This window comes from Prinia subflava, chromosome 17, assembly GCF_021018805.1.
Source record: "Prinia subflava isolate CZ2003 ecotype Zambia chromosome 17, Cam_Psub_1.2, whole genome shotgun sequence".
NCBI classification, from domain to species: domain Eukaryota; kingdom Metazoa; phylum Chordata; class Aves; order Passeriformes; family Cisticolidae; genus Prinia; species Prinia subflava.
Window position 1 is genome coordinate 9,483,097 of NC_086263.1, and position 23,245 is coordinate 9,506,341.

At 40.3% G+C, this 23,245-nt stretch overlaps 2 protein-coding genes and 1 long non-coding RNA gene across 3 annotated transcripts in view; 2 read left to right on the forward strand and 1 right to left on the reverse strand.

The window, feature by feature from the left end:
- LOC134559391 (small integral membrane protein 10-like protein 2A) lies at positions 1-8,105 on the forward strand. The gene is made up of 2 exons (XM_063414099.1): positions 1-292; positions 1,759-8,105. Exons 1-2 carry the CDS (start codon positions 107-109, stop codon positions 1,777-1,779), a joined length of 207 nt encoding a protein of 68 aa, XP_063270169.1. The 5' UTR covers positions 1-106; the 3' UTR covers positions 1,780-8,105.
- Positions 8,106-9,101: 996 nt separating this feature from the next.
- Positions 9,102-20,994, reverse strand: LOC134559524 (uncharacterized). The gene is made up of 2 exons (XR_010082526.1): positions 20,439-20,994; positions 9,102-10,472 (listed from the first exon to the last, which is right to left on the reverse strand). It is a non-coding gene; the product is annotated as an uncharacterized LOC134559524 (long non-coding RNA).
- The window catches only part of CYTH3 (cytohesin 3), a 48,879-nt gene continuing 46,627 nt past the window's right edge, over positions 20,994-23,245 (forward strand). Inside the window, exon 1 of the mRNA XM_063414348.1 lies at positions 20,994-21,496. Within this exon, the coding sequence (XP_063270418.1) occupies positions 21,466-21,496 (31 nt within the window). The 5' untranslated portion in view covers positions 20,994-21,465. The remainder of the gene's footprint in view (positions 21,497-23,245) is intronic.

The following is a 23,245-nucleotide window of genomic DNA, read 5'->3' on the forward strand; positions in this document are numbered from 1 at the left end:
GCGGTGCAGACGCGCGGCCGCGCGCCCCGCCCGGCGGGCACGCGCAGCGCGGGGAGGCGGCGGCGGCGCCCGGGCGCGGCGCGGCCGCGGGAGCGGGGGCGGGTTTATGGCGGCGGCCCTGTCCGCGCTGGCTGCCAGGCTCTCCCAGTCGGCCGCGGCCAGGTCCTACGGCGTCTTCTGCAAGGGGCTCACCAGGACTCTCCTCATCTTCTTCGACCTGGCCTGGAAGCTCCGCATCAACTTCCCCTACCTCTACATCGTCGCCTCTATGATGCTCAACGTGCGGCTGCAGGTGGGCGGGGGCGGCGGGGCCGGGGCGGGCTCGTGTCCCGGAGGCACCGGCCGGGCCCGGCGCGGTTCGCGGCCGCTCCCCGAATAACGGCGGAGCGTGCCCGGAGCAGTGCCCGTCCCTGCGCGGGTGGGGGCCGTGCCCTGCCCCGTGTCGCCAGGGTAGTGTCGCTTGCCGTGTGCACGGGTGCGGCCCCGGAGCTTTGCCCTTGCCCGTGGCCGGCTGCGAGTGCCCCCTGTGCTGCTCGCTCTGCCTGTTGGCAGCAAGCGTTCCGCCTCCCTGTACGCTTCCCTAAGCCGTAGTTGACTTAAATACTGGGAATAAATTGTGAATATGTGCACTTTGATAGCACGGTCCTGACACATTCTAAAGAGTGAACAGTTTCCTTCAGTTTATTGGGATTTTTTGAAATCAAGAACAGTTGAGGCATGGAAAATGCAGACAGTTTTCAATACCAATGTTATTGCATGAAAACGATGGTTCAGATTGAATTTGTATCTCTCCTGTTTTGAGCCTGTTTCTACAAAACGTGGAACTCTAACACAGCTTTGACCTGTTATAGGGTTGATGTTTCATTGTTTTTGTGACGAAATGAAAGATTTACTTTTAACTTAACTGGCAACAGAAACAGTCTGCGCACTGTCACTACAAACATCTCTTCTAGCCAAGGATTGGACATTCTTTCTCCTCGTAAACATAGCTGTAATGAAAGTTTTGACATTTGGCCAGTGGCCAAGGATTGAAAAACAAGTTTGGTTGGAGTTTGTTACTTGCAAAAGATAATTTGAAATAGGTGTCTCAATTTTTGTTTTTGGAATTTGCCCCACAATTCTGAAGCTTGAAAATAAGCCAGATGGCCAGGAGTTGTCCACGTGGCTTAGTAACCTTGGTAGCTGAAAAAGCCTTGTTATCAGTGTTGGTACAGAATGGTTCTCCTGGAACACCCCCAGCTTGTCCTTTGAGCTACAGCTGATACCCACCAACTGTGCTGGGGCAGCCAGTCTGACCAGTTCCCTCTGGGAAGCTGTTCTTGGTACATTGCTGATTTCCTGTGCGTCTGATTTCAGCTTGCACTTGTGTTTACAGGAGGATTACTTTAATATTAACCTTTCATGGTAAGCCTCTAATCAGTCCCAGCCTGTGTTTCTATTGGTTAAGGGAAATGCTGCTGTTACACAGCGAAATCTCTCTGGCTGCTCGTTTGCTGACTCACTTTCATGCCTGTCACCAAAAGAGAGCTTGTAGCAGATTAAACTGAAACTACAGAAGGGCAGCTGGTATTTGGGCATGCTTCCTGCCCCTCTGGATGTGCTCAAGCAGCCTGCAGGGAGACTTGTTGGGACAACTGTTCTTTTCTGCAGCTGGGTTATTCTTTTTGTGGAATATTTTTAATTATTTTTGGTTCAATACACTGGGAACCAGGAAACTGGGTTATCAATGTAATAACTTCCTGCATTCTTTCTCTTTAGGTCCATATTGAGATCCATTGACTTGTGACTTGGTGTGCTGCTTCTGCTGTATGCTGCAAGTCACACTCTTCTTCAAGTCCAGCCTGTTGTGAAGCAGCAAAGCTGTGCTCGTGTGCTCTAGGACTATGAGGAAAGAAGATTTTATCCAGAAACGAGTATGTGACAATGGCCCAGATCATCACAAGCCAGCAGCTCACCTGACACATGTGCATTCCATGTTGGACAGTTCTCAAAATCACAGCAGCAGTTTACAAGAATTATATAACACCAGGAATTGTTCTGTTTTTAATACTATACCTCCGTCTTCTGTTGGCAAGGAAATGCCTCTGAGTTTCAGTGAATCAGCAGGGATGAACTCAAGTGCAGCTGCTCCTTGGAAGGATTCATTTCATCTGCATTTTCCTTCTGGGAAAGACAGTCTCGATAGGGTTTCTCACTGCACTGGTGGCATTTCAGTAACAGGCTGGCTGGAAGAAGCTTGTAGCATTTCTGGAGACTTCAGCTCATGCTGCCCAGGAGACAACTTTGTATATTTTGCACAATTCTGGCTGGGAAATTTGCAGTACAATAAAAACCTGTGCTTTCTGGAATTAGAAATGAGCAGTAGCAAAGAGAATGATTTGCAGTTTGTATTTTTTAAAGCATTGCAGCTTGGTGGACTTCCTGATCCCTGTTCTAATCCAATTGCCTCTGTGAACAACTCTGCTATGGGACTCTCAAACAAGCAGAAACCACGTTTTTTTCTTTGTCATTTAAACCTTGTATCATCAGAGCAAACACTTGGATACGAGCAAATGCTTTTGAATATACAATATGTGACTAGTAATTCTCACATCATACAGCTAGTAATCTCTGTGGTAGCTTTTGCACTAGCAAGTCTCTGGTATTCAGTAGTGAAGGTAAAAAAGTACTGAGATTTTAATTACTATTTTTAATATTAGCGGAAAACAAAAGAGACAAGGTTACAGTTCAGGTTTTAGTGAGAATTAGCTGAAGTAAAAACTATAGGTGTATAATTGCTAGTTAAACTGGCTGTTGGAAGAATAGGGACTTTTTTTTTTGTAAGGAACCACTGCATCTGAGTGTAAAGAACTTCAGAATCTTCAGACTCTGGGACTTCTGCAGGTCTGCTGTTAACACTAAACTAGAACCCAATTTGATTAGCACAGATCCTTTGTTTTCTATAGAGTTTGTATTAGTGGAGTGTTCTGCCTACTACTATTTATACCCATTTCCAATGAAACTTGTTTCTTGTAGAATTGAATTCCTGCTCTGAATCCAACAGCAGCTAATGTATCAGTCCTTAGAACACTTTGAACTGGAAAGCTGTTGGGAGGGTGGTCTTCAATACAGCATAATTCTCAGCAGTGTTCCTTTCCAAGGAAGGTACTGCTCTAATTTAACAAGGTCTTGTGAGCTTTATTCTGCTACAATAGACACTGTAAACAATTTTCTAAAACTTTTTTTTTCCTTGAAAAAGTGATTGTTACTGCTGAAGTACAGTAATAACTTCTGGGCCTGTTGACTTTGGCTTTGGGACAGGCTTCTGACAATGAGGTTTGCCCAAGAACAGGGCAGGAATGCTGGAACCCATAAAGCTGCTGGTGAATAGAATTTTGAAGAATAGGCTCCTGTTGGCACTTCAGTGGAGGAACTCACTGTGCAGTAGGTCAGACTTTGAACTCAGTGTCCAAAATTCTCAGCAGGGGCATTGCTGTAGATGTGCTCTGAGGGTTCACATAAAGAGGGAGGTATTGGTGTGTGGGTTAGGATGCATTTTCAGCTTCCCCTTGACTGTGACTTAAAAGTAAGGATGTAATGTGAAGCAAAGCCATGGCAGGTTTCACACACTTGGTATCCTTTTTGCCAGCTGGTCTTGCTTCATCTTGGAAGGAGAGGAAGTGATGTTGCATTTAGTTGCATATACTAAACTTACCTGGAAAGCCAGTAGAGTTTCCAGTGTGGTAGGTACTGGACTGTTGGCACACATGTGTAGAGAAATCCTTGATCATGAAGATGAGATGCTGGTTATCAGTCTTAGGGAGAGAAGTGTTGAAATTTTTAAATCTTGTTTGAGTGCTGAAAATAAGATACATTACTTTTTATGTTAAATTTTATGTTGTGTTTTCATGATCCCCGTTGCCTGATTGTTTCTTTTGGATGCTAAGAGACAAAAGGTCACTTACTTTAATTTAGAAAATAACTTTTCCCTGGTGTGCATTTAAATGATTAACTTGTAGACTTTTGACCATGCAATTACCTGTCACGAAGTGACCGAAAGCCCCAGAATAATTCTGGATTATGTATTGTAAGTAATTCTCACAGGTCCCTCTTAGTCAAGCCATTCATTCTCATCTCCACTGCTGGAAATTATCAGCTGTGTAGTGAGTGGCCATTTGAGATTCCTGAAGTGATGTGGGTCTGACATCCCAGAACACCAGAAGCAAAGACACTTCTCCTGATGTGTGTGGCTTGGAGTTGTGGTGTTAAGCTGCTGTCTGCCTGTATCTTGACCCAAAAAAACACTTAGCAGAGCTGAGGGCAGAGGAATGAAGGCAGGGAGGGGCTGGAGCCTGTTTGAGCTGGCCTGATTGCTAAAGACAATGTTATGCAAGTCCATATTAATCTCTAAGCAGCTCCACAGGTACAGCCATATCCTCCCTGCATGGTCAGCCTTACCTTCAGATGTGCATGAACACAGTCCTGCACCCAAAACTTGGGTGCTTGGACTTCCTGTACAAAGGATCAACTGGCACAGCCGTGCCTGCAGTTGTTACTTGAGACCCTGTTCATGCAGCTGACTGGTTTGGCCTGGAACATTCTCTCTGTATGTCATTTGGGGACTGCATGTTTAGGGAACCACAGTTCTATACAAGAACTTGTAGGTGAGATTGGCAGGTTAATAGGCAAGAGTAAAAGCATAAAAACATCAATCGGGTTTTTAATGCACCTTTTTTTCATGCTGATTTCAAAGAGGGGGGAAATGAAATATGAGAGACACCACCAATAAACTAGAACTTAAATGTGTGTACAGCAGAGTGCCAAGGGTTTTCTCCTTATTGATGACAAGCCTCTGGAGGAGGAGATTTTGGAATATTGAATTGTGTTACGTATCACAGTCCAGCTAATACAGTCCTGTTTTAAGCAAAGTCTTGTTTGAGTGCGTGGCCTTTCATCACTTATTACAGAATCACCTTAAATACAATACAGCTAAGTGAAATGATGGATGTTTGTTGTGTATTATATGTATATTGAACATAAGATACAAAGAATACTTAAATAAGTGGATTTAATCCATTTTAAGATAGTTTATGTACCTTGCCTTGAATTTTATTGCTTACAACCTAAAAGGTAATTTTAACTTGAACATTCCTTCTGAAATTCAAATAAAGCATAGTTTGATATGTTAAAATCTCATGTAATATACTGCACTTTAAGCCTGGGGAGGCCATGGATTGAAAGCGCTGTTCTTGCACTGATAGAACTGCCTGCCCTGACTGAGACAATGTTTAAATGGCTTTTCCTGTTTGGAGGGAGAATAGGGAACCTGAAGGATGGCATCCATCCTTTGCAATTATACATAAATCTAACACTATATGGTTTAAGGCCACTGTTCTCTTCCTACAGATGTTTTGATATTAACTCATCTCAAAAGATGGAAGGTGTCTTGGCCAAGAACCAGTTTGTGTGGAGTTTCCAATGTGGAAAACTTGCCTGAGTTAATGTGCTGTTAGGGCTGTCTCAGATGATGATTATAGTACAGAAAAACAGCATTCTTAGAAGGGGTAAGGGACGTTTATACTCAACCAGGAGTTGCCTTCATATTTCTGTATTTTTGTCTCTCATCCTTCTCTAGGAAGAGGTTATTTCTAAGCAAAATGTCAGGGTTCTACTAAACAACTTGTGCTATCTGAAATTTCATTGTTCAGTGTCCAGATCCTTCCTGCACTACATAGCAAAGTTTTATTTCTGCCATTAGAAAAAAAATATAAAAATACTCAATATTTAGAGAATTTCCTAGTAGTTACACTTGAGTGAAAATTTACTATATGGTAAATTGGTGTACTGCTTTGAAAAGAAAATATACTTTAAAATGTGTGTGCGCAGAGCTCTGCATGTAGATAAAAAGTGTTTTACCACAGTATGATGTTGGGAGATGCTTATGCCAATGCTTATTTACTTTCTGATGTTGCAGTGCAAAATGCAGTAGAGATGGTGGTGTTACTTCTCCTTGTGGTTTTAGCCAGTGCAATCTCAGCAATCGTGTGTCTGCATCATCCTGCACAGGGGAAAAACAGTTGTAGCTGTAAACACCTTTTAGCCTTTTGCTTTTTCAGTGTTGGGTTTGGTTTTGCTGTTGTTTGAGGCTTGGTGGTTGTTTGTTTGTTTGTGGTTTATTTCCCTCTTTTGTTCAAGTTATTATTAGGACTGTAAAGACAGCACTTTCTTAAACTTTGCCAAAGTTTGCTTCCTTTCTCCTTCTCTCCACTTTTGCCCCTTACAGGTATACACATTTCAATTTTGGAAGAAGCAAGCCTGCATGTACTCTCCTAATATATAATCTTATTGTCAGGTTGCTCCTTTTGGTTTTATGGCCTGGTCAAGCATATATTTCTCTCCCTATAATTTCTCAGCATAAGCATATGCTGATATTTTGTTCCACCTCAGAAACATTGTCCTGTAATTAATTATGCACAACAAACTGACAGAAAGCATGTAGAGATGTAAGAGTCCATAGTCTCTCATTAGGGTGAATGACAGGTGGTATAACTGACAGAGCAGTATGTAGTCAATGTGACACATTTCTGCTTTTTTTCTCTTCAAAACAGCTGCTTGAATTGAAATCCAATATTTAATTTGAGTATGTGATACCTCTGACAGCTGAGAGTTGGAGCTAGAATTTGGAGTTTACAAAATACATTAAGATTACAACTTAGTGGAACTTTTCAAAAAATTAAAGATATTCACATGAATATTTTGAAACCTTTTTTTTTTTGCCCTAAGAGTGCACAGAATAAAATGTGTTCTGCCACTTGTTTCTGTGATGCAGAGGCAGTAACTGGGGCAGGGGGAGAACTCTTTTTTGACTGCAGAGCCTCTAATCTTCAAGGAAGAGCTGCACTTGATAGAATTTTAAAATAAACCAAATGCTGTCTATGAGAATACTGATTTTTATGATCAACTGTCATACTTTAATTACAAGGTCACAGGTATCAATCTCATGACAGTGTGAAAACAAGAGTAATAAATACAGAAGTCCTAGAATAATGCTGTCCTTTATCAGCCTGCACTGGTAAAAGCAAATCCTATTTTGAAATTAATCCTCTACTGCATCCCAAAATCTGAATTATCTTAGTCTTTTTGGAATTAGTGATATAAGATGGTTATTTCATTGTTAATGATGAAATAGATTTTAAAGCTAAAACATTTTTGAAAATGACCAGAGGTAATTCCACAAAGAAAATCTGCTTTGAAAAGATTCATTTTATTTGTGTGATCTCTATATATGTATAGTCTGTTTTGCAAATTCTTTCCTTCTTTGTGGAAGATCAGTATAAACCTGATAGCAAAAGTGGTCAAACCCCAAACTTGCACAAGTATCAGTGTTTAATTTTCTCTTTGTAGTCAATTTTAGCTATTATCAAACATAATACCTAAATGTAATTTAAGCTTTTATTCTTAAATTAGGGAAATTGAATATTTAGTGCCTGATTCATCACTTGAAGTTGAGTGAAACCATTTCTTGAAAATGGGTTCTGCTACCTGATGGTGACTAATTTTCAATGCTGATACTCAATACTTCCTGTAAACTGTGATATCATCCCTGCAGAAAAAAATTAGTCTATGGCCTTTGGTCCTATTTTTTTTTTTATTCTTACTATTTTTTATTGTAATGTGGGAGGTGGAGGCTGGCACAAACCATTTTTTTTTATTTTGTTCCAGAGAAATATGTTTACAGCTTTGTATGTATTTTAAAAATGTATTGTGACACTTTTAACTTGGGAGAGAAGTTTCCATAGTAGACTTGAAACCTGACTAGAGACTTTGGAATATCAGCAGTGCTCCCCAAGCTGCCAGAAGCTGTTGACTGCAAAGCTGCTCACTCACACCACAGGAGGGAGTTACATATCAGCCTTTGGAGTATTTTCAGTTATGGCATTGTTAGTACATCTTAGTACAGTGCATTTCAGTTTGCCTTGTCTTATGGATTGTCACTGCAAATAGGTTAATGTACAAAATCAATACACAGCCGTAATGTATTGTAACTGTTTACAACTGAACTCAGAGTACCAATGGATGGGTTTTGTCAAGCTATTTAAAAACAAATAAAAATCTTTTTTAAAGGATGGGTTAGTTTTGGTGCTTCTCAATCCAATTTTTCACTGTATAAGTTGTACAGATGTACTTGAAGAGTCAGACACTGAGTGACTGAGATCATACTGTCCCTCAAAACAAGCATTTAAACAGAAAAAAGGAGAGAGGAAAAAACCGAATATAATAAATCTAATAAAGTTCCATAAATTTTGGCATGTGGTTAGACCTCCATGGCTGAGTGCTATCAGTGCTTCCTGCACATCACTGTAGGTTCCTCATGGCTTTTGGACTTTGTATGGCAGATCCTGGAGTAGTAAATTGTAATGTTTGTCTGTCCATGATGTTCCAGCCACCCACTGTGACAGTGTTGTGATACAACCTTAATTTCTCATGTTGTCATCACTTTCAGATGGTTTATCAGTAGTTTTACATACATTTATATAATTGGGCATGATACCTGCAATGGGGAATGTTAAGGAACTCTGAATATTTTGCAAATAAACTCAGAAACAGACATGCTACTGTGCATATCCAAATCCCTTCCTATTCGGACATGAAATGCTTTGAAGTCAGATTTAAGTTGGTGGCCTATAACTTTGTGGTAGTCTCTTTGTTTATCTCATACTGTAAAATTCCGTAAGAGCAACTCATCTGTACAGAGCCCAAATTTCCTCTGTGCAAATCTGAGATAGCCAGAGGAACCTCTTACCAATTTACCCTCATCACAACACTTTATCTGTTCAGTACGTTTCTTGGCCCTTGATTTTTTCTGGCAGATATTATAGCAACTTAAAATTTAAAAACCCGAAAACCTTAAACCAAACACAAGTACCAAAGAGTCTGCTGAAGATATTCACATTTCTTAGATAATTTTTTAAAAGAGGATGGAATTCTTTACCTTACATTTTAAAAAAAGTATTGGATGGAGTTTTTATTACCAAGAACTGTGGCATGTTTGTAAAGTGCGCCTGTAAGTCTTGAAGGTTAGGAAGTGCTTTGTCTATTTGGTACCACAAGTATTTTTTAGATATATCAAAATACTCCTTTATTTATCTTTAACCTCGAAGTTCAAAGAAAAGAAAAAAACAACAAACACATTCTGGAATTCTTTCAAGTACTATGTTTTGTTAAAAGTGTCCCCATGGGCAAAGGACCAAAACCAACACAGACCTCTTGCTCACTGAACAAAAAGCCAGCAGCAATGACAAGCAGGATGTTTTTGATGCTCTTTATTGTTTTTCTGGGGCTAGTGGCTGAAGCCCTTAATCACTTTAGCTGGAAGTTATTCACAAATAACCCTTCTGAGCTCAGTAATCCTGTCTTGCTTTGTATCATAAAAAACTCTCTCCTGCAGCAGGGATTCCTAAATTGCCTCTCAGATCTCAGCCTTCCATTCCAGGTACTGCACGCACGTATGACCTGCTCCAGAGCTACAACAGTTACACCATTTCCAATTTCTGCCTCCTTCAATATAAAAGCATTTAAGATTAAAACAACAAAAAATATTTCATGATGTTTTAGAGCACCTTCCTAAGGGTTTGCTTGTACCCCTTCAGGTGTTTCTCACTTTAGGTCAGGTTTGTAGATGCTGAATTTTCTATCACGCTGAAAATCAGAGACTAGCACAAAAACTTGTCAAAACAGAATGAAAATTCAAACCTTTTTGAAGTTGGACAGCTTTCTTTTATCTTCTGTTCCCTCTAGCTGCTTTCTGAGTGAGAACATCTGTACAGACTACAGCAGGTTTCAAGTCCTTCACTTTGATATATGGTGTATGTTCCCAACAATCTGTTGCTTAAAATAAAAGCTGTCTGGTCTGTGTTGTCACTGTCAATCATCATTTTCAGAGCTCTTCCTCACATTTTCTTGCTGGTTTATAATCATTCGTTTGCAGTTGATAGCTGTATCTTCTGCTTTCCTTCTATTTAGCTAAACTACTTTCTTGCCAGTGCTGGCAAGCAGAAGTCTGCAGAGCTTTTCATCACTGGATATTTTGTTACAGTCAGTTCATCAAGCTTTTTTTTGCTACTTGCTCAATTTGCAGTTAATTCTAATATATTTTCATTAGGTATCCATACGGAGTTGTAGGTATTCCTGAATGCATTTTTGAGCAGTTTCTCTTTCATCACATTGGAAGTGGTTTTTCTGAAGGCCCCTATTGAAACAGCACTGTCCAAAGGTTTGATTCCACTTTGTACACGGCTATTGTTACTATAGTTAGTATGAAAGAATGCTTATATGAGTGAAAATATTTCTGGTCAATCTTTGTTATTCACATGTGCTTATTAAATTCAGCAGGTGATCTGCCTGGGAGGGCTCTTCTGCCTCCTAGCAGATATTCCAGCTGTGGTAAGATAATGTGATACACAAGATGACTCCTCTCAACCCAACATACAAACCTAAGAGGCAAAGAATAAACTCATGGAGAAAAAACACAAAGACCAAACAATTAAAACAAAGTGTTTTAAACATATTCTTGGTTTAATTTGATAGGTTATTTTGCCAGAAGCATGGATTAGAAGCTATGAATTAAAACTTGAGACAGGAATCAACCTAGATATGATTTTCCTTTATAACAGAAACTGTCAAGTAGTTCAGATCACAAGGGGAAGGTGGGGTTAACTAAGGACTGGAAATGGGCTCAGAGGAAACAAAAAAGCACAAATATTTTACAACCTTGTTGTGGAAAAGGAAAATCACACTGTTACTATTATTCCCCCTGAGGTATTTCTGTTGTCCTTCCAGCCCTACATGCACCTTACAATGCTACCTGGAGAACGCAAGGTTGGGGTTTATTTTGTTGTTGTTTTGGTTTTTTTGCATTTCAGAAAGTGTAATCAATAAGAAAAGAAATCTGATAGTAGGATTTATCTGTTTAAGTACCTTAGAGTGGTTCAGTCAGACAAATCACAGCTCCAATCCTGTAATCCAATCACACAAGATCAGTGCTGATGTCTAGCCCTGTTGACTTAATCAGAGCTCTGGAGTGAGGATCTGCCTGTGTGAGCTGAGCCACAATGCCTGGACTTGGTGATTTATGGGAATAACATTAAATTTAGGGTTAAAAGTGCAGCCCTATGCACAGCAGAGTCAATGTGAATCTTCCCAGCCATTCAAATTCAGACAATATCATGTTCCTGAAGGGCCTTGAAATTCACTGCATACATTCCAAATATTGTACTCTTTAAAGAACAGCCATCTTTAAGTATATTATCTTGAAAAAAAGAGACAGAGTTTACCATCAAAAATACATCATGTCTAAAATTAGAGCATATGGATGGTTTTCTAAGAGAAATCTCCTCGGAATTCCAGTTTATAAAATGGTAAAATTTCCTACTTTGTTTGAATGATTAAATTGATAACAGCTTTGGGTAAGACTTTTTACATAGCTTTAAGCTCACTTCTGCTTTTTAATCTTAGACATTCTCACATGAACTGCTCAAAGTAATTGTTAACAAGGTTATTAAAGCTTTTTATGAAAAGGAAGTGTAACTTTTTTATTTCCTGGAGTACTAAATTCTAATTTTTTCCTTTCTCCGCTACACATTGTTCATTTCTTATATTCTGGGTCTTGTGTTACTTTGCTTGATGTTGGTGCTGCAGTTAAACATAATTTTAATATTTTTATCTACTACTATTGATCAAGAAAATATACTGGAGTATATTCTTGAAATGGTGACTTAATAAAGTCACACCAAAATTAATTAATAAAAAGTTATAAATTAATAAACACATACATAAACATACACATGCATTAATATCTGCTTGTCAAGGATAAATTTCTGCTTGAGTGCTTTCCATAAATGATTAAAAGTGCAGTAGAAAGAACGGAAACACACCTCAAGTGTGTAGCCATAGGTGCTGCATTAAGCATGGTAAAAGCACACCTTTCTTTGCTGTTGTGTTATTCTGGAATTAATACAGACCTTCCAAAATCCCACTGTGATAAAGATATTGCTTTACTCATGGCTATGGTCAGCATTCTGGAGTAACATCTTTTATTGATTAGCAGTTTAGATTTCTAAGAATACTGATTTATCTGCAGTTATCTCTCATTACTTGCAGTTTCATAACCTAATAAAAATATTATTATCTCATTTCTAATAGGTTCAAGACAGCATTTCATTATTTTAGCTGAAGAATGTGAAGAATTTATCTCTTCTTAACTCATATCAGAATATCCCAGCTTTACTAAAACAAAATTAAAATGACATTTATAGAAGGGAAAGCTTTGTACAAATTATGCAGGAAGTCCAAACCATTTCAGGAGAAAGCAGCAGCTAGAAAAAGAACTCCCAGGCAACTGTACTTTCTAGAGAGTAAATATGGAAATCTCTCAGAAGCAATCAGGACACTGGAGATTCAAATATAAGAAACACATAAAAATACTTCATGGAATGGTTTAATGTATGGAGGAGATAACCACTCTTGTCAACAAGATGAAAAGGTTTTAACTGTGAATGAGACAATATTTAAGAACATAACTAGTACTTGGCAGTGTATTTATCTTGCAAATGTGATTAAGATGTTGAAAAAATGATCTGTTTGTTTTAATTGTAGTTATCTGCCATCTTGTTTTTCAGGTTTGGAGTCTTTCTTAACTGCCGAGCTCTGGAAAAGCCTTTCAGAGTAGAGAGCAAGGGCAGGATCTTGTTAGTCATGAGAATTTGGCTGTGCTCATTATCCATGTTCTACTGGCTACCACTTCCAGCAGGAATACCAGAATGCCAGGGGAAGAACATCCTTGCAGAAAATAATTCATTTGTTCTCAGCTGGTGCAATAACTGAACTAAATATCCCAGATTTTTATGCTTTTGAAGTGTTCTCCATCAACAGCAGATTTCAAAGACTGCTATGTGGAAGTCATTCAGGCTTAACTGTACTGTTATTCCCTAATGCTTTCAATTTTTTCCCCACAAACATAAAAAGAAATGGAGCACACAGTCTATTTAAAAAATGTATTCTTTATCCAGTGTGGAAACACTGAGCAGTCCACATTTACTTCAGCAGTTTTGTGCATTAAAACTGCAGTAAAGTGAATAAATTTTTATAAAATATGCTTTAATGGTTCCACTATTTTGAAATAAAATGAATTGCTTTCAAAATATAGCTCCACCATCATTGTTTAATTTTGGATATTTGGGAATTTCACATATCCAGCTGCATGGCACACCTGATAGATGCAGTCATCCTTAAGAGAAGAGCTGTGCAAATGAGATTTCTGCTATTTGAAAATATAATTAAACTTTTAAAGATCTGCATTAAAAGGAAACAAAAAATGTTTAATTTAATTACTTTGTAAGACGTTGTTTCTATTGTGTTTTGTACACTAAGTAATTTTTTTTTAATGTTTCATTCCTTGTTTCATCCAAATCATGGCAATCTGCCAGCCAGAGCTTTTAGTGATAAATTCTGCTATACAAAGCAAAAGTTTTTATATGTGAGGCCACTTCCTTCTGCTATTTTATCATCTTCCTGGTTTTGTCTGTTTTCAATAAATGCCTTTGTATTTTCACATCTTTTATATGCTTGTATACACAGACACTTTCCTCTGTATTAAAACTGATAGTTGCAAGTTGGTAAGGATAAAAAAGACAGACTGTTGACTTAAATTTCATTGCACTAGTACACTATATGAATGCTTTAATGTTACAGTATTAAAAGATCTTAACACTGATATTAAAAGTATTTCCTGAATTTGGCAGTGGGGTGGAGAGGCAAGGATGATGTTTCATAATAAGGTTTTAAAATGGAAATAATCTCTGGGTACACTTTAGTACTACAGATTGGCACATGAAGGCTAGGCTCTCACAGTGAATTTGCATTATTTTAAAGCACCTCAAATTTAAACATACTGAAATTTGAAATCTAAAAAGAAATTAGGGTAGAGGCCAAATATCTCTCCTTTATTTGTCCCAAAGGGCTGAATATTTCTGTCTGAGGAGAAAAAATCTAAAAAAACTCATCAGTAAAGAGAAGCCAAACAGACCCCTGCACACACAGTGGAACCCAAACAATCTTCAGGGAAAGGAGAATTTGAATTAGGGGTGGTCACAGGAGAAGGATGAGACCAGAGGGAAAAAGTTGAAGTTGCAATGCAGCAAACTGGAGAAAAGCTTCTGGAACTTACAAGAAAGAGAAGCTGTCCCTGCCTGTTCTTGCAGTCTGTTCTGAATTCCTCCTTCCCACAAAAAAATGTTACCAAGGATGTAAGCTACAAATCATCATGTACTAATATTTTTATGAAGACCTTTTTTTGTTGTTCTGCAGACCTACTGTTCTTTTACAATCATATTAATAGACTAAAAATAACAAGGGCAGTTCTACCAGACTTAAATTACTATTCTGTTTCTTAGGAATTATTATTTTTTACTGTGCTGATTGAGATCACAGAAATCTTTTTCTGACCACAGAGGTATAAGGTACCAAATTCATCCTTCCTGTAACTGTACTGAGGTAAATGGAGTTACATAAGGAATTAATTTGACCTGTCTCCTCCATTTCCTTGGAAAAATTCTTTGTTTTAGCTCTTGCCAAGTTTTAACTTCAACTCTCCCTTGTTTAACATCTTCTTGTACCTAGAGAGTTTTTCTTTCTTTAAGACTATCAAGAGAAATACAGCAGGGGAAAGACAATTAAGGTGAGGATCTGCTTTTTAAATTGAAAGTACACTTTAATTATGGTAAGGAAATGCCCAAACCTTTTTATTTGGTATAGATGGGTATGGGATTATTCTTACATCTGTGAGGATATGAAAGGTATAAAATGGTACATAATAACCATGAGAGGGTAAGGATTTAAGTAATGTTTTTCTGCCTAAGACTCATGTGTTTATTTTAGCTGCAACAGCTGTAATAAACAGGGACCCTTCTTGGCTAGAGACCATAAGAATTTAAAATATTACACATCACCTTTTAACGAAGAATCATCCCCTTTCCTCTAGACTCAACAGGTATATTAAAAAATAGCCTATGACAGAAGCTGAAAGCCTACTCTCAGCAGTACATAACTGCAATTTCATGATGCAATAAATTCAATTTTTGGATGGCAATATGGCATGAAATTCTTTGTACAAATTCAACCTGGCAGTTATTTAAAGTTATTTAAAACCCCAAATCCTCAAAAACAAGGAGTGGTGAATGGTTTTCCTGCTGATGGTTTTACATTAGAGTTGATATCATCTGTCCTTCTGCTGCCAGTAAAAAGCCAGGATAAAGTTTGGTATAAACGCTGTAATTCATAGCTTGCTAACATTGAGAGAAATGAAATTACATGTTCATATTTAATCTTGATCAATTTATTACCATTAGATGATCTAGGATTGCACAGATGCAGCGTAACAAGCATGTAAGCCTGAGTATAGGCTCAGCTTGAGAAGGGCTGAGCATGAGGGATCAGAAAGGGAAATTGATGGAGAGTCTGTGGTTCAGAATAAGGTTATAATTATGCAGGGATATTGTCCCCACAGACAAACTTACAATCCAGCAGCTTCCCTTCCTTCTTTCCACACCATCTGTGTGTCACAGTTTACCACTGCTGCAATTGTGCCAATGCAACTGTTTGTGGGTCCAGAGCATGAATTTAATTAATGGAGCAATTCTGGTTAAAAATGATTAGATTAGACAGAACTTTAAAAAATCTGGATTGAGTGACTTGATTTACAACATGGCTTCACGAACAACTGCACAAACAGCTCAGAGGCCACAATAAGTCGAAGTCATTAGTTGCCAGTTCCTGCTCCTGTCTGAATTTATGGTTCCATATTTATTAAACCCAGATTTGTGCACTGCTGACTAGCCAGCAGCAAGGTTTAAGCCAGCTCATGTGGAGATATGCCATTGCATTTCACTCACTGGTGAACCAACAGGAGCACCTGGTGTGACCCTTCTAACACCGTGTGTCACGAGCAAGTTCAGCTTGTCACTTGGCTGCCACCTGTGCCAGGGGATGCCAGGAGGCTCCTTCAGGCAGGGAGAGGACTCGTGGGGGCTCCCATCCATCAGCTGCAGCCACGTGCATGCAGCCAGAGCAGGACTCATGCATGGTTTGCAGCCCAGCTGCAGCTCTCACTGCAGGATGGATCAGGGATTTGAAATTCCCAGTGCTTGGTGAGACTGGAGCGTGGTATGTGAGAACACAGCTAACCGTGCCAAGCTGAGTTGGCCAGCAGAGGGAAATTCAGACTGTGGCTACTTCTCAGGGTGGGAACAGTCTGGCCTTAATCAGCACACTCTCCTTTGAGAGTTAATTTAAATCAAGTTCTTTCCCTTTCCTGAGATAGAAAAACCTCTCAAGCTTCATGCAAAATTCCATTCATGATCTGTTTCAGCCCATCTCCTTTGAATCCAGGTCTTCTTTTTCTGTTATTTCAGGCCCAGCTTTCATGCTAGAAAGCATCCTGCTTGTGTCTAGTGCTGTGCATAATTAATACAGGTATAACAAGTTCTAATGCAAAATGTATTTCAGATTAGAAGCATTACAGAGGTGGTGGATCTTAGCGATTTTTGATGCATTTTGTTTTCCTCAAAACTGGGACATTCTGGTGTTTTTTCCTCAGTGACTCACAAGTGGCCCTATCAGTGTTACACAATGGAAACAAGCACTGCCTTCCAAATATTTGATGTAATTTGAGTAATATTTGATGCAAGGAGTAGATAAAGCTCATTTAGAAATTTAAAAAACCACAAACCCTCAAATGTGTCAAGAATAGGAATTTAAAAGAAGCTGCAAATAGAATTCAGGATATGATTTCAAAGTTAATCTGAGAGAAACCCCTGCAAAATTCTTAGAAGAGAGGTATATTTATTCTTGGGGATTTTGACTAGTTTAATGGAACTAGCTTCCTATCCATACAAAAAGCACCATTCATGAAAGATGTTTGACTTGCTAAGTTTTAGCTTTGATGTTCCCCAAAGCAATATAAAATACCTGCATGTGAATTTTTTTTTGCCTAAATGAAAGGTACAAGCACTATTGAAACCTTTGAGACAACCAGCAAACAGGATTTTCTACAAAAATGTTATTCCAGCTGAGAAAAATATGATAAGTCTGACAACATAAACATTTTAAGAAACAATACATGGCTAAAACCCATCTGCCAGGCAGAGGAAGTCGAAAGAGTTTGCCCGAGGGGTTTAGGAATATCAGATTATTCAAGTACTGATAAATTAAAAAAAAAAGCTGATGGACTAAGACTTTCCTGCATGGAGACTATTAAGCAGGGCTTCTTAAAAAATAAAACCTGTTTGATCGTTGAGATTTGAAACTAAAGTGTTCTTTAATACAATGGCTGGGTATCAGTGACAGTGATTCTATCAATAAGATTGTTTTAGGAAATGCAATGCTTGCAGCATTTTTCTAAAAATGGGAGAGCATCTATGTGAGCAAGTTGTAAAATCAACCAATCAATTCTAGATTATAAAATACTGCACAACATCTGTATTGTTTAAGATGTAACTATATTTTTGGGATAGACCTCTATTCTCTAAGACTGTATTATTAAGACTGTATAAATGTTCATGTCTCTAAGATTAACTGTTTTCCTTCAGGGTAACTATCCATCTTACCAAATCTAACAGAAATCACACTAAGCCACACTTGCAAATTAGTGATGTCTTGCTTACACAAGAAATGGGAATATGTGCATGGAGGTGACTTCCTCCTTAAGTAAGATTTCCAAGAGTCTTCCTTCCAAAAGTAAGGAGCATTATTCCATCTCCCTGTGGCTGGTACTGATGCCTCAACAGTTAGTTTATTTCTTTCTGCATTGAGAAAATCCAGAATTTTATTTCTTATACTTGAATACAATGCTATTATCCATGCATGAACATCCTCAGAGCTCATGCTTTTGATTGGAAATAAAAACTTTATGAAATCTGTAATAGTAAAATTTTTATTTTCATTCACTGCTCTTGGAATCTGGTTCAAACTGAAACCCACAGAAATGGCTTAATATTTCATGAGCTTTATAGACCACAAAAATGTGATGTAAGGGTTTCAGCTGTCTTCACTGACTCTCTGTATAGGGACAAATGCCATAACAGATGTGCTCAACACTTAAAATGAAAAATGACATGATAAATTACATCTTAGTGGAAACTGAATCAGAACAGTTAGTGAACTATTCAAAGAGGGACAAAAAAAAAAAAAAAAAGACAACGTATATTACCTGAAAATTCAGCAAGTAACCACATTTATCATTGAGGAATCAACCCTGCCAACAGCAGACTGGAGAAAGCCCAATTTTCTACTAAAAATAATTTCAACAGACCTAGTATTAGACTATTATTTACATGAATGACAGACTAGAAAGTTCTTCCAACACAGAAGGTTAGACTTGTGGATATGAAACTGGCAAAACACACTGCTGGTAAAAATAGACCTAAGACTATGGAAGACACTGCAAGAAGGAAAAAAAAAAATCAAACAGTCCTGAGAAAACTGTTGATTGAAAGTCTCAATAATATGAAGAAAAAATTAAAATTCATATGTACTTCAAAACAGAAGAATGACCAAAATTCCAGAAAATGAAGTAGATGCTACAAAATTATTCACATCAGCGAGAAATCATTTATTGGAGTTGTCTTGGAATTTGCTATGATTATAACATGTATTGCTTCTGGCAACTTTGTTGGTAAGGAATTACTCTGTATTTAATGACAGCAGTGCTGTCACTGTTAAATTGCCAAAAACCAGGGAGGAGTTCTGCTATGGTAGAACTGCTACAGCTACGATGTAGAACTGTGACTGTAATTCTTTACTTGATTTTACACATTTTCAACAAATCTACTCCTGACCTAGTTAGGTTTACAGCCAGACATGAGCTTTACTTTATACCCAGGAAAATGAGGCAACAGAGTGAAAGATTTGATCTTAGAAGTTTCTATGACACCTCTCAGCTACAGATTGAACAGCTTTGTCCACTAAAGCACCTTGTACACAGAATTAACAGTTTTATGCTTAGAACACTTGTAGGATCAGGCCTGTGCAAAAGTAAGGCTGTTTATGATACAGACAGCATGAATGAAAATGTTTTAAGGAATATCTGCCATCCTTTCAAAGACACATGGCCTTAGAGAGAACACTATAATTTCAGTACTTTTTTGTGCTATGTATCATTAATAAGTCATCCTACTAAAGCAGGACTGGAAATAACTAATTCTTCTTCAGATGGTATTAAATGACATGTATTTCAGAGTTCCAACACAGTAAGATATATATTCAGCAAAATACTGAAAATTTCCCTGTTCTAGTTAATAATGAAGGTATAATAAAGAATATTTTCCATATTTCATGAGTTTGGAATTGGATTTCACCAAGAAGTTTCTATAAAATATTGCAACCGGTCACTTGTAACTAGGACAGACATTTCTCGTATCTTCCTTGCATCACAAAATTATTTTTCTCTTTGCTATTAATTTGGAGAGTTTTAAAACCAGTATTGCTTCCATGAAGTCAACAGGAATTTTACACTGCATGGGTGGGTGGGAAGGAAGGAAGGAAGCAGGGAAGGAAGGAGGGAAGGAAGGAGGGAAGGAAGGAGGGAAGGAAGGAGGGAAGGAAGGAGGGAAGGAGGGAAGGAGGGAAGGAGGGAAGGAGGGAAGGAGGGAAGGAGGGAAGGAGGGAAGGAGGGAGGGAAGGAAGGAAGGAAGGAAGGAAGAACAGAAACAAGAACATAAAAGCATATACTTTATATAAAGGTGTAAAACAACATAAATGACATGAAAGCAAACAATCTGTGATTGATTATAAAATTAGAATTCTTCTCATGAAGCAGATTCCCCACTAATGTAAATGAACAGTTTGCTCAGTGCAAAAATATTCAGAGCCCACTGTCAGTTCATCTGCATTAAGACTTATTTTAAAACATCCTGTAATGGCACTTTATAGACACAATTTCAAAATAAATCTCTTACCAAGGTGATGCTTCTGTTTTATGTAATCACATTCTTTTTATAACTAACTTGCTAAACTTGTAACAATATTTAATTTAAAATACGAATGACAAAGAGGAGTATTTTAAAGGTTTATGATTTTTTGATGAGGTAAAACACTTTATCACCAGAGCAGCTGTCAGAGCCAAATCTCAGCTCTCAGCAAAACGGGATGTAATAACCACCTATGAGCAGCAGAGTCAAGAGGTGAGTGCTCCTGACACAGCTTCCCAGACAGTGCTCCGTCCCATGCCAGCCTACAAAAAGAAAATGAAAAACCCGATATTTTCCTGTTGGCTGACCCTTTCCTCCCACAGCTTCCTTTCTGAATAGAATTTTGACACGAACGGTTTTTAAAAAAATAATAAGAGGTGGTGCCAAGGAAGGAAGGAAGGAAGGAAGAGTGATGTGCGCCAGTAGGTTTTTGCTTACCTTTCCAGACTTTGGAGGCTGCTGATATCCCGACTCCTACAGTAGGTAACTCACTGAAGATCTTTACTGAAGACTAAAGAAATCCCACAGATTTCTGGCTCCTAGGGCAGTAAGAGTCCTTGCTGTTCTCCACACAGACCATGCTCACCAACACAAACCCCTGCACCGCCCGTGCGGCACAGAACCATTTCTACACCAGGCTCTCCATGGCCCCTGTGGCAAGGGGAGCACCCAGCACCGGACCCAAGAACAAGGAGCAAGCAAGAATCAGCAGAAAACATGCGGAAACATCGATGTGTCGGGCTCTTTTCCAGAGACTTCAACTCACCTCGTCCCCCTCCACTAGGCTGCTTCAGGCCAGCTCAGGCCTCACCTTCCAGCCTCCTCCCGCTCTGCCCCGCTTCCCTGCATAACCCCCCAAGGAGTCTTTAGACCTCCACAGAAGAATCAGGGGCTCTGCAGACATTTTCTGGCTCTTTCAGACTACAAAACATGACCCGAGCAGGCACGAGTGCAGGTGACTCGGCCCGGGCTCCTCTCGCTCCCGACCCCCCGGCCGACCCCCGACAGTCCCCGGGCAAGTCGCTTTAGGGGCTCGGCGCGGGACGTGCCGGGGAGGGAACACCGCAAAGGGCAGGCGGGAGGAACAGACACTGCACTCGCAGCAGGGCTGGCCGGGGCGCTGAGGGGACGGACGGCGCTGGCCGCGACCCCGCGGCGCGGGGGTGGCGGCGGAGGGGTCGGGCGGGGCCGCCTCCCCTCCGCCCCCCGCAGGTCACATGAGAGGGGCGGGCGGCTGGGCCGAGGCGGTGGCGGCTGCCGGGCTGAGGCTGGGTTGGGCGGGGAGCGACGGGGCGCCGGAGTGCAGCAGCAGAGAGCCGCGGCGGTAGTAGCGGAGAAGGAGAAGGAAGAAGAAGAGAAGGCAGGAGAAGGAGCAGGAGTGGCCGCGAGGCGCCGAGCGAGTGGAACGAGCCCCGGGCCTCCCAGAGCCGCGGCCGCTGCGGAGCGCTCTGCCCGCGGTCCCAACATGGACGAAGAGGGTGGTGGAGGTGGCGGCGGTGAGTGCGGGGCTCGTGCGGGAGGAGCGCGGCCCCTCAGCCGGCGCTGCGGACGGCAGGAGCCCCTGAGAGCAGCTGCGGCCGCGGCCCCTGCCGCCGGTGCTGCCCTGTCCTGCCCCGGGCCGAGCCGAGCCGCTGTGTCGGCGCTACCGAGCAGTGCCCGGGCGGGCGGGCCACAATGGGGGCTCTGTCCCGCGCTCGGGCAGGGTCTGGCGGGGGCGCGGCGGGTCCGGGCGCTCCCGGGGGCGGCAGGGCAGGACAGGCGGGTCCCGGCCCCGCCGCCGTGACAGCCCCGCGCTGGCTGCTGCAGCTGCTCCTCCGCTGCGAGAGGGGAAGGGGCAGCACATAAAAAAGTACGCGTCTGGCGGTGTAGGAGCGGAGAAAAGAGTAATTAAGCTCTGCGAGGGCTCTTTTTGTGTGTGTCATCTTAATGGAGGCTCGGTGATAATCACGGGGTGGTTCAGCCAGTTTAAACAAGGTGAACTGTTTCCAAAGGCAGCGGCGTTAACCTTGCCAGATACTACTTTTAGAAAATCCGGACTCGCATGTTGGGGAAGCTTTTATTTGTATTTTTGTGTCTTTCGGAGACCGGCTTGCGCGCTGCCCCAGTTTGAGGCACTGCAGATGTGCCACACGCTTCCCTCCTTTAATTTACAATGTGTTTTGTGAGTGCGTGTGTAAAGCTGCTGCCTGAAATAACCAGTTCTTGTGTATCATCAGCAATAATGGTGGCTGAGCAGGAGCTGATCCTGCCCTGAGGCAGAGGGATCGCCTGCATGGCCTGCCCTGTATTCAGTGTGTCTGTGAGCGTCTGTGCCGTGGTGGTGCGGCATGGAGCGATGAGGGTTTATCTTAAACCAGATGCTAAACAGGCGGCCTGTGAATGCATTGGCTGATCTCTAAATAGGTAAAGTAAGGGCTAAGCATTGTATGATTAATAGTTGCGCGGTACTTGCTAATTCCAAATATAATTACCCAGAACTCGGAAATCGAGAGGGTGTGGTTTTTGTTTTGACAACTTGAAAAAATAATGCTGTGATGAATCAGAAAAGCAATTCTTCAAGCAGTGGGTTGGAAATGTGACCATTTCTCAGCGGGCATTTCTGCTTGTTTTGACAGTGATAGACTTAACTCTTAAAAAAAAAAAAAATCTGAAAAAGGAAAGTGAAAGACAAAGCAAGCCAGTCCTGAAAAGTTATTATTCAAAGCAGTTGAACACTGTAATTGTAAAGAGCAGAAAGCTCATTTAACTCAAAATATGTTATTTTCACGGTATTATGGGCTTGCATCTGTAGTTAAGGGAAATGAACATGCTTGTTACTTGTACTAACCCCCTGTAATATAGTGCTTAATAACGTGCAAAATGTAAACTATAAAGTGGACATACTGCTGAATTAATCTTTCATAAGGTGTTAAGAACTTCAAAGTTGGATATTCATGGGAGGACAAGTACTCAGGACCTGGGGACAGCACAGTCTGTATTTAGCAGAATGCTGATTCTATATGTGAAGCCAGATTTGTACCTCTAGTATGCAAGTGAAACTAATATCACTTTGATAAACACATTGCGTTTTTGGGGCAAACTATAGTGTGGTGTATGTTTGGCTTAATTGTAAAACAGTCGCAGACAAGAGTGGAATTTTGTTTGGCAATTGGTGTATATGACATTTTACTCTGACTTCTTGTAAGTATTGCACTTTATTCTTGGATAGAGACCCAGTTTCGCTTTTTCTTAGGGATGCTGTCAAT